Source organism: Rhinopithecus bieti, unplaced genomic scaffold, assembly GCF_001698545.2.
Source record: "Rhinopithecus bieti isolate Rb0 unplaced genomic scaffold, ASM169854v2 scaffold_24392, whole genome shotgun sequence".
NCBI classification, from domain to species: Eukaryota; Metazoa; Chordata; class Mammalia; order Primates; family Cercopithecidae; genus Rhinopithecus; species Rhinopithecus bieti.
Window position 1 is genome coordinate 3866591 of NW_016812542.1, and position 11557 is coordinate 3878147.

Here is an 11557-nt window from a genome sequence, read left to right on the forward strand (position 1 = left end):
TAGAAAAAGCAGGAACGAATCCACTTTGATTCATCTCCACCTTTGATCCATCGCCTAGGCTGGAGTGCAATGGCGTGATCTCAGTTCACTGCAACCTCTGCTTCCTGGGTTCAAGTGATTCTCCTGCCTCAGCCTCCTGAGTAGCTGGGATTACAGGCACCCACACCATGCCTGGCTAATTTTTTTGTCTTTTTGGTTGAGATGGAGTTTCACCATGTTAGCCAGGCTGGTCTCAAACTCCTGACCTAGGTGATCCACCTGCCTCGGCTTCCCAAAGCCCCTGCTAATTTGATTGCTCACATCGAGTTCCCTCCCAGCTCCACAGACACAGGATTGGGACACCAGAGTTCTGGTCTAAACAGCTTTATTGACCAGATGAGAAATCAGCTTGGGTGCAGCCCATGCCTGCAGCCCTTTCAGTGAATGGCTCCAGATAGCGTTGTCCTTTCAGTCGCTGGGAGCAGTGAGGCCCAGCCCTTTCCCCTTCCTCCCACCACTACTCCTAACCTGGGGCCTGGAAGGGGTGGAATGATGTGATCTAAGAGTCTCTGGAGAAGGGTAGAGTGGAAGAGGCAGGGTCTTGGGTTAAACGGAAGATTCTGAGGTCTCAGGGCAAAGGAAAGGGGTGTTTGGATGAAGACTGAGGCTATGCCTACCTCCCTCCACATCTGAGGATCAAGCAGGTGTGGCAAGAACAGAACCCTGGCCTGGGCTCTGCTGGCCACAGCCTTAGGACCCAGGGTTAAGCCAGAGATAAATGAAGATTTGGGCCATTGATAAACGCCAATATATGTTTCAGGTATTTCATTAGGATCCCTCCATCAAGCAGGGAACTAGATGTCTGAGAAGATCAAATAACATCCTGACTTTGGGGTCCTTAGACCTGGGTTATTCTCCTCCCACTCCTAGTGGGAGGCTATCCATTCCACAAAGACTCAAAGGCAAGAGACCTGGAGAAGCAGGGGCTCCTAGGACCCCGGCTGCCTGCCTCTGCCTCCGGTAGTGACTCCCTAAGCTGGGACTCCTCAGGCTTACTCTGAAGGACACCAGGAAGCCCACCTTCTTTCCCACAGAGGAGAATCTCTGGGATCCAAGAAACCCAGCCTTCCCCCCTCCTCATCTTTGTCTTGCTTCCCTCTCCCTCCAGCCTGTTGCTGCTGCTCCTCTGGGCGCCAAGATGTGTCCTCAGGTGTCTTGGCCAGCTGATGGTGGACGTGCAGCACAAGAGGCTAAGAACAGAGCTCTGTGGGGCGAAGTGTGGGGAGAGGGGCCTGCTCTCACCTAGACTCAAAACACTGAGGTCTCCTACTGGTGATGGTGTCAGATCCCAGGCCTGGGGAGTCCTTTAGTGGGGTGGGACCTCAGGCAGACCCCCAAACCAAAGGGAGTCAGATGCCCAAGTTCAAGTCATTAGTGATATGTGGCAGGCATGAGAGAAATGAACCCGGAGGTCTCCAAAGCTGCTGGGAAGGGAATGGCGATGAAAAGCGCAGGAGTGGGCAGGGTGTGGTGGGGGATGGTGGCCTCACTCAGAGTGGACCAAGGCCCCAGCTCCTTGCCCAAAACCAAAGCCCTTGGGCCCGAAGTTTTTAGCATAGCATCCTGCAGAGAGAGGAGAGAGAAGTGAAATAAGGGCATGTTCCTCCTCCACCCCCAGCCACACCACCCACCTTCCTGCTGAAGATCCCCCACTCCTAGTGCCCAGCCAGACCACTAGGGAAGAAAGGTCCACTAGGACCCCCTCACCTCCACAGCACCCCAGTCTCAATAGTAAAATGGTGAAGAGGCTCTTGGTTCCACCCTGTACCCTGTACCCATTGCCCCAACCACTGAAATTACAGAAGCATCATCTGCTGTAAGAGCATGGACTGGGAGTTAGGAAGCCAGGGTCTAGCTCTATGCCTGCCTCAATTTGCCAGATGATGCTGGCCAAGTTGCTTTCCCCCTCTGGTCTTGTTTCCTTATCTGTACAATGAAGGAATCATACTAGATGTTCAGGATCTTAGATCCTAAGGCCAGGAATTAGTTTACATTCAGCAAAGGCAAGAATACTTAGCCCCCGCACCCCCTTGGGCCTCCTGACCCTCAATTAGAAGTGAAAACACCCACCTTTGCAGTAAATCTCGCCATCCTTGTCTGCCAGGGTGGTTGACTCAAGGCCTTTGCCACACTTGGCACATCGAAAGCAGGACTTATGCCAGGACTAGGCAGGGAAGGAAATAGTTAATGGCTGCCACAAGTGATGAGGGTACCCTCCACCCCAGGCCCACTCCCTTTGACATAACCATGGTATAAGGGCTCAAGCTACTTCTGAAGTCTGCTCTACTGGTGCTGCTGGGAGGACATGGCGCATGGTACAAGGCAGTAGAGGGAGAAGGCCAGAAACCACATGCCACCTCGCACCATCTTCCATGCTATGTTGCAATGGCCTGATGATTAGGGTCACCAGCTATACCACAAAAGGCAGGTGAGGGGGTGGATTTAACACCAAGGTAGCTGTTCCCCCACTGGCTGGGCCAGATGAGCCTTCTCCAGGCCCATCTTGCCAGTAGATCAGTGGTGTGAGCCAGGGCTTTGCACTCCTCCCAGTACTGTCACTTAGTACTTGAACAGCCCTCACCGGGAAGACCTCTCTGCCCCGTGTTGCCTTGGGGCATCTCATAGAGACACAAAGGGTCTTCTGTGGCCCCTGGAGAAACTACACTCCTTAGGACTTTCCCTGCTGAGTTTAATGCAATTTCATAGACTTATTCTCCTTCCAAAGTGATACTAGACAACATTGACTCTGGCTTCCTCTGTGCCAGGCCCTGTGCCAGGCACTTTACACTGGTGAAGTCAGTTAATGTTCATAGCTACCCAGTGGGGGACATACTGCCACCCTACTCTCCAATAGCTGATAGCCTTTGGGCAAAGGAGGCACCTAATTCTAGAACTTCAGAGGCTGGGCTGGTCCAGGAGAATCCCAATTACAAATACCTTCTCTGTGACCAGGCATCATATGTTTAATCTAGCCCTCACATCCATTCTGTAACACAGGGCAAACAGCTCTCCCAGAAAAAAAAAGTGAGGCCCAAGTTTGTACACAGTGACGGGATGTTGCACAGACAGACTTCTCAGCAGCCAGCTCCCATCGACAGCTGGGCAGGCTAAGAGGCTGATGTGTAGACAGCTCTGCTTAACCCAGGAAAAGCAAGAGGCAGGCAGCAGTCAGATAACACAAAACAAGGCCTTTTAAGGGCAAAGACACTCCTAGTGCCCAGGCTGGCAGATGAGAAGGGAAATTCATCCCCTCAGATTTCCTGGTTGCCTAACCCTGCACATTGGCTTCTCCTCCAGAGAGCTGAAATGGGGGGACCTGGGTCTAGGTCGGTGCCAGTGCAACCTCAGTAGTCACCCAGCCTTTGCTGCCTCCTCTATAAAGCAAGGGGCTGTTACCCCAAGCTATCCAGGCTGGAGAAAAACTGAATCACACCTAGACCAACACCTCTCCTCATATTTCCTAGCCACTCCCCTGCCAAAATAAGCTGAATCCCTTTGCTATTTATAAGCACCCAAACGTACTCCCAGCTCCTCAACATTTCTTGAGCGAGGCAATAGAAAGGTGGGGGCTTCTCCCTACCTTTTCCACTTGAATGCAAAATTCTCTTATCCTACTCCTTAGTACAGCCCTAACTTTACCTTATAGCCTGCCTAAGTAATGTAAATAGTGATTCTTAGCTATTCTTAATAATTTTCTATTCTCATAATGAGATAGAACAAAAAACCCAACTTAACAATAGTATTAATGTCTCCTGTTTTTATATCCTTTAGTCAATGGCAAGGATCTTCATTGTGACCTCATAACAATCCCTGAAAATAAACAACAATAATAATAACAATAGCAAAACTGTGCTGAGGACATACCAGGTACTACATTGCACGTTAAACATGTATTATCTCATTTAATCATGAAAACTGCCTGGTTGTCGGGCGTGGTGGCTCACACCTCACAATCCCAGCCCTTTGGGAGGCCGAGGTGGGTGGATCATGAGGTCCAGGCTGGTTCAAGACCAGCCTGGCCAACATGGTGAAACCCCATCTCTACTAAAAGTACAAAAATTAGCTGGGTGTGGTGGCGCATGCCTGTAGTCCCAGCTACTCGGGAGGCTGAGGCAGGAGAATTGCTTGAACCTGGGAGGCAGAGGTTGTAGTGAGCTAAGATGGCACCACTGCACTCCAGCCTAGGCGACAAGAGTGAAATTCTGCCAAAAAAAACAAAAACAAACAAAAAAACTACCTTATTTGTCAGGGACCATTACTTGGTCCACTTTGCATTTCCTCCACCATCCAGGTCCACTTAAGAGCTGCAGAACTGAGACTTAGGAAGGATAAATTTTCCCAAGGCCACTCAGCCAATAAACGGCAAAACTAGGATTCAAAGCAGGCTGTCTAGAGTCCAATGTCTTAATTACCGTGCTAGGATTAACAATCCCTTCCCATTTTGCAGCCTTGGAAATGGGTTCAAAGAGGCTAAATGGCCCTAAGTAGCATTAACAGTAGTAACAGTAGTAAGAACAAGGGCTTCGGAGTCAGTCAAACCTGGGCTTGAGCCTGGCTTAGCCCCTTCCTAGCTAGCAGATCCGGGCAAGTTATATAATCCTTCTGACTCCTAGTTCCTTCATCTGTACAACAGGGATACTAATCCCCATCTCCGTCCAACCATGACTGTGAGAGTAGAGAGTCTAACCTTGGCCTAAGTGTTAGTTGCTCAACATTTCTTGATCCATTCCCTTATCCCATTTCTCAAGATCAAAAAGCCTTCAAAGCCAAAACCCAAATCCAGAAGAGCTGAAGATGGGCTCTAGGCCCACACGTTTCATAACCTTGTTGTGTGATCTTGCCCAAGTCACTTTTCTATCTCAGGCCTCACATGATGCTCCAGAAATCCTCTCTGGCCTCATAGCTGAAAGACACCTCCTCCGTGATTTTCTGACTGCTAATCTGACACTGCAAACCCCAGGGGCAAGAGTTCTACCTCTCCTCTACCGCGGCCTATCTGAAGGAAGTGATCGGCTCAATTGGGAACTGTCGGTTTGCTACGGTGATTCTCACTGTGCATTGGTGATTGGGGGCTACTGTCAGAATATCATGGGGGAAGAGCATGTGTGGCAATTCTAAACAGTGTGAAAAAAGCCTCCTAGGAGGCTCTGATAGGCCTGAACCTTGAAAATCTCTGCCCTGGGGGTATTTGGATGGGTTTTTGGGAGTCCACATTCCATGAAACAGAATGTATATTTTTGGGATCACAAATCCTTTGAAAATCTGATAAAAGCTATGGATCTAAGAAGCAGACATGTTCGGGGCTTTGTGGACCCTCTGCAGCCCATCCATGTACCCTTACATTCTGTTCTCCAATATTGGAGATATAGATTGATCATTGCCACTCCCTATGAATTGCCCATTGTCCATCAATGCTAGGGATGTTACTGCTCATGGCTGATATGAGCTCCTTGGAGACTGGAAAGCACAGGTACATGCAATCTACAGGGACAAAGGGAAGAGGTTAAACCCCAGTGTTCAGGCTGCCCTGAGCAGAGCTAGGGTCACCAATTTAAAAGTTCTGGAATCCACATATCAGGAAGGTATCTCCCCCGATCCCTCTCATGCCCAGCAGCCGCCTTACCTTCCCAGCACCGATCACCTTCTCTGCAGCATAGACTGCCTGGCTGCATCGGGGGCAGCGCTCGGAGCCACCAATCTTCTGGGCAAATTTGGATGCATTGGGGTTGGTGGTGGGCCTGTGGCCAGGGGCTCTGCATGGAGAAGGGCATGGGGTGAGGTGACTTACAATGTAAGTACAGGTGGGGCTGGCACTGAGAGGGCATGACCCTACCTTCATCTCATGCCAGAGCAGTTCTCTCTGCCAGAGTCACAAAGGCTAGGGCCTCTAGGGTCATCTCCCATTTTACAGATGGACAAACCAAGCCTCAGCACAATGTTTTTTTTTTTTTTTTTTTTTTTTTCGAGACGGAGTCTTGCTCTGTCGCCCGGGCTGGAGTGCAGTGGCCGGATCTCAGCTCACTGCAAGCTCCGCCTCCCGGGTTTACGCCATTCTCCTGCCTCAGCCTCCGGAGTAGCTGGGACTACAGGCGCCCGCCACCTCGCCCGGCTAGTTTTTTGCATTTAGTAGAGACGGGGTTTCACCGTGTTAGCCAGGATGGTCTCGATCTCCTGACCTCGTGATCCGCCCGTCTCGGCCTCCCAAAGTGCTGGGATTACAGGCTTGAGCCACCGCGCCCGGCCAGCACAATGTTATTTCCATTATAACATCATACTTCCCTCGGTCACCCAGTTAACTCCAGAATCATTTAACACCCCATTTGCTAAGAATTGCCCTCCTCTGCCCTTCATTCCTGCAGCTGGTCTATTAGCAGATTCTTTCCAGGAGAAATCTGCTGATGAATCGTTCCCACTGGGGCAATGACCTTGGCTGAGACTTGGTAACTCATCCATCATTTCCGTCCACCTCCCCAGGCTGAGGAGCCAGCCAGGCTGAGTGCCAACAGCCACCGTTTACCCAGAGGCCAGGGAGTGCTGTGGGGTAATGGGGAGTGGTGGGGCTGATGACACCCTATGGCATTTCCAAGAAAGGGAAATGACTTCTCCTCAGCAGTGAGAGACAGCAGGGCTGAGAGTGAGGCTGGGGTGGCAGTGGTGCTGCCCTGAGCCCCTGGTCTCACTCTGACACTCACTAGCCATGGGACCCCAGGCAAGTCACTGAGCCTGGGTTGGATTTTCTCATCTATAAAAAGAGGAGGTAACATGGCAAAACCCTGTCTCTACAAAATACAAAATTAGCCAGGTGTGGTGGCACACGCCTATACTCCCAGCTACTCGGGAGGCTGAGGCGAGAGGATCACTTGAGCCCAAGAAGTAGAGGCTGCAGTGAGCCAAGATTGCACCACTGCACTCCAGCCTGGGTGACAGAGCAAGATTCCCTTTTTTTTTTTTTTTTTTTTTTTTTTTTTTTTTTGAGACGGAGTCTCGCTCTGTCGCCCAGGCTGGAGTGCAGTGGCCGGATCTCAGCTCACTGCAAGCTCTGCCTCCCAGGTTTATGCCATTCTCCTGCCTCAGCCTCCTGAGTAGCTGGGACTACAGGCACCCGCCACGGTGCCCGGCTAGTTTTTTTTGTATTTTTTAGTAGAGACGGGGTTTCACCATGTTAGCCAGGATGGTCTTGATCTCCCAACCTCGTGATCTGCCCGTCTCGGCCTCCCAAAGTGCCAGGATTACAGGCTTGAGCCACCACGCCCGGCCAAGATTCCCTTTCAAAAACAAAAAGAGGAAATTGAACTAAGTAATTCTTGGGGCCCCTCCCAGCTCTGACCCTTATACAAATATAGAATGCATGCTCCTTGCAGGGAGGAGCCTGGCCTGTTTTAGTCCCTGCTGAATGCCCAGCTCCTGCAGCAGCCTGACACATAGGCGCTGCTCTGTGGTGCCTTTTAAATAACTGGTTTTCTGAGCCTTCCATTGCTTACCCAAAAATGGTTGCAAATACACGTGAGGCCTAATACAGGGGTAGGGGAGAGAGCTCAAGAAAAAGGTTGGGAGAGGATCTTTTACTCACTCCTCGTGCTTGATGCCCAGAGACTCCCCCTTGTCAGTGCTGAGGGTGCCTGCGCCCTGCCCGTAGCCATAGCCTTTGGGCCCATACTTCTTGCCGTAGCAGGACTTGCAGTAGATCTCCTCACCATGCACGGCCACAGTGGTGCTGTCCAGATTCTTCTTGCACACCACTGTGGAGGGAAAGTGGATTCGGTGAATTGAAGCTGGGGTGAGCTGCTTGCTCATTGCAAGCTTCCTACAGCTGAAGCTCTCTGGGCTCTTTGCATACATAATATCCTGATCTTTCAGGAACTGTCTAGAAATGGAAGCAGGTGGGATGACCAATGGGTGGGAGGACAGAGGGATGGGATCTGTATGTCTGACTCTAGAAATGCTGACCAACACCAATTCCTCTTCTAGGACTCCCTGTGCGTCTCCTTTGATCCTCTGCACTCCCAACCTTCCTAGGCTGCAGTGCAACACAGGGTTCAGAGGCAACAGCCTAGGCTGACCCCAAGCCACACGACGCCTGTTGAGGTTCCTCACTCTGCCCTCAACAGAGACCATATGTCCCAATGAGGGAGGAGAAAAAAGAAAAGAAGAAGGGCAGAGTTTTCCTGCCTTCAAAAATGGAATCTAGAAGAGACTATCTGTGCTTGCTGGCAGGGAGCCAATGGGGAGAGATGCAGGTGATGTGATACCCCATAAGAAATGTTTAACATTTATTAAGTGCCCAACATGGTGGGCTTTGAAACGAGATGCAGCTCATGCTAATCACAAGAGGATTTGAAGTTTCTAATCTCAGAAATCACTTTGCCGTGAGAAGAAGCGAGGTCAGACACTGAGAACTTCCTGAGTCCTGGGGTAAGACAGAGTGGAATGGCAGGAACTAAGGATTGCAGTTGTCTGAGCTGGAAAGGCTGTGGGCCTCATATTTCATTCTGTTAATCTCAGAGGGGAGCTATGCCCAGCTATCCAGAGTAAAACAGTTTTGGCTGGGCTTAGTGGCTCATGCCTGTAGTTCCAGCAGTGGTAGGCCAAGGCTAGAGGATTATTGAGCCCAGGAGTTTGAGACCAGCCTGGGGAAGATGGCAAAACCCTATCTCTATTTATTTAAAAATAAATAAATAAATAAAACTTTTAAAATAAAATAAAGTTGAAACAGTTCAGAGCCTGGGGTCATGAAGAGTCAGACTGCCCAGAATTGAATGCCAGCTCTCTCCCTTTCCAGCTGTGTGCAAGTTATTTTGCCTGTCCAGCCTCTGTGTCCTCATTTTGTAAATGAACATAATAATGTCTGCGCCAAAAGACGGTGGTGAGAATCAAATGAGATCTGACATGTGAAGTACTTGACACAATACCCTGCATACAACAAGTGCATAATAAATGTTGGCTACTCTTATTAGTTTTATATAAAGTTAGTATCATCGGGAGACAAGCAAGTGGGAGAGACAGGCCCTGGCCTCAAGAGATCATTGCTTCTAACCTCCACATACTCCTCTCAAGGGATTCAACTGCATTCTATTTCTTTACTTGTCCTGTAATCCTAATTCGGTTTGATCATATTTCTTAAATATTGGAGTTCTGCATCTCAGTTGGACGCGTCCTCAAATATGTCCTGAACATAGAAACCAAGGGATACCACTGGAGAAGCCACGCCTCTTACCACCCTCGGAGAAGCTCTCAGCTCCTTTCCTTGCAACTGCCATCCTCTTGTCTTTAAAGGGTCCAGCCCTCGTCCAGCTCCTCTCTCACCCTAAGCCCCAGGTTGGAGACTTCAGACTAAATAAGGACCCTCTTGTCCTGCCCTGGAGATCTCCATCTCATTCCAGCACTCTGGGCCATCCAAATATGGAACTTCCCACCATTCCCCCAGGGCCTGGCTCCCAAGAAGGAGGGAGAGCAAACCACAGGCCAAGGGCTCCAACATTCCCTTCTAGGGTGGGAAGTCGGGAATTGGCCTGGAATTGTTTTCCTGTAAGATCCAAATTGAACTGAAAATTCCAAGACCAGAGGGAAGGCAGAGAGCAGAGATAAGAGTGCTTGGGGGAACAGAGGTGTCTTTTGGCTGATCTCTCCAGTAGGAGACCCAGGAACTCGGCCCAGGGCAGACCTCAGGGCCTGCAAGTTGATATCTTCCAGATGGTTCCCCTACCTAGGACCTCCCTGCTCCTTTCTGCTTTGCCTTGGCCCTTCTGTTCTCCCAGAGGCCCAATCCTGCCCATGGTGGCCTTCTGCCCCTCTACCTCCATCCAGGTGATGTAGTGAGAGACTCTGCAGCTCACTTGTAAGATCCACCAAAGATTCAATCAAGGAGAATTTTGAAGGCAGGCCTGAATAAATTTCTACCATATCACAGTAAGCCAATAAGGGGGGGGGGGGGGGAGACTGGATTTGTTGGAAACACATACTTCCAGATGTCACTTTGGTGGGCCCTTGTGATGCTGCTTGGAAATACAGGGAAAAGGCAGCCCCAGGAGAGAGGTCAGAGCCCCCTTACCCCACTCAGAAATGGAGAATGATTCTCTGCTTCTGGAAGGAAAACCAAGGCCCACAAAACAGTTCCAGATCACGTGTTGGCCAGATGCAGGGCCAGGCCAGAACCCAGCCCCTGACCTCCAGACCTGGTTGTTTTCTGCCAGCCATGGCTCCCCTCCAGTGGGCCATGCATGTGGGGCTGGGAGGGTGGAAAGTGACAGTAAGCCTCAGCCTGCGGATGAGGAGACGCTGGTGTCAGAGGGTGCGCAAGGCTTCCATGAGCTTCCCCTGTGCTCTTGGATTCTAGGGAACAGCCCAGGGCCAACCTGCAGGGCCCTGTTCCATTGACCACCATCACAGAGCTCTTCTTTCCTCACAGCTGGCTGCTAAACCCAACCTTCCCCAGGAAGGAGCTGGGTACAGCTCAGAGATGGGCACATAGCCTCAGGGCAGGTTCCCAGCCACGGAGCTGAGCTTTCCCACCAGCCTCTGAGCCACCATCTGCTCATAGGATCTGGCAGCCCCTTTCAAGACCATGGTAGTGTACTGCAGGCCTTCTCAGTCCCCGCTCCCAGGCCAAGCCCAGAGTGAAGGTCATTCTCCCCAACTTTGCCTATGACATCATCATGTCTTCCTTCTGCCCATTCAGACCCTCAGGAAAGAGCACTGATATGGTTTGGCTGTGTTCCCACCCAAATCTCTCCTTGAATTGTAGTAATTCCCGTGTGTCAAGAGTGGGGCCAAATGGAGATAATTGAATCATGGCGGCAGCTTCCCCCATACTGTTCTTCTGATAGTGAAAAAGTCTCACAAGATCTGATGCTTATATAAATGGGAGTTCCCCTGCACAAGCTCTCTTGCCTGCCGCCATGTAAGACATGCCTTTGCTTCTCTTTTGCCTTCTGCCATGATTGTGAGGCCTCTCCAGCCATGTGGAACTGTGAGTCCGTTAAACCTCTTTTCTTTATAAATTGCCCAGTCTCAGGTATGTCTTTATTAGCAGTATGAGAGTAGACTAATATAGGCATGTAGGTGGGCAAGCTGAGTAGAATCTGGAGCCAAGGACCCACATGGTCACAACTGTTTTGGGGGACCCATCCAGGCCTGGCCATTGAGGAAGATAGCCCTTACTGCCCTTGGCCCAGACCTGGCTAGCCTCTCCCTTCTTCGGGAAGGAAAGTCCTTTGATTCAGTGGGCACCCTGAATGGGGTGGACACTTATCACCCACTTCACTGGAAAAGAGAAATGATGCTTCTTCCATTCATAAACAAATCTTTGTCAGGAACCCAGTGTGTGCCAGGCACCGTGCTCGGCATGAGGAATGAGCAAGTTGTGGAGATGGCTCAGGCTGCTGGGACATGTGCAGTGCTAGGGGGTCCACTTGGTGCTCTGATACCCAAGAGCCGCACCAGCCCTGAGACCCTAGCGTGACCTGAGACTGCTTCCTGCGGCTGCTCATTGCATAACACCCCCACCCACCGCCCCCCACCC

The 11557-nt window shown here is 50.7% G+C and overlaps 1 protein-coding gene across 1 annotated transcript in view; it reads right to left on the reverse strand.

The window, feature by feature from the left end:
* Window positions 1–347: 347 nt before the first annotated feature.
* CSRP1 (cysteine and glycine rich protein 1) overlaps window positions 348–11557 on the reverse strand; it is a 25249-nt gene continuing 14039 nt past the window's right edge. Inside the window, exons 3-6 of the mRNA XM_017896483.1 lie at window positions 7610–7778; window positions 5663–5792; window positions 2110–2203; window positions 348–1602 (exon numbers count right to left, since the gene is read on the reverse strand). Coding sequence (XP_017751972.1) covers window positions 1526–1602; window positions 2110–2203; window positions 5663–5792; window positions 7610–7778 — 470 coding nt within the window. The 3' untranslated portion in view covers window positions 348–1525. The remainder of the gene's footprint in view (window positions 1603–2109; window positions 2204–5662; window positions 5793–7609; window positions 7779–11557) is intronic.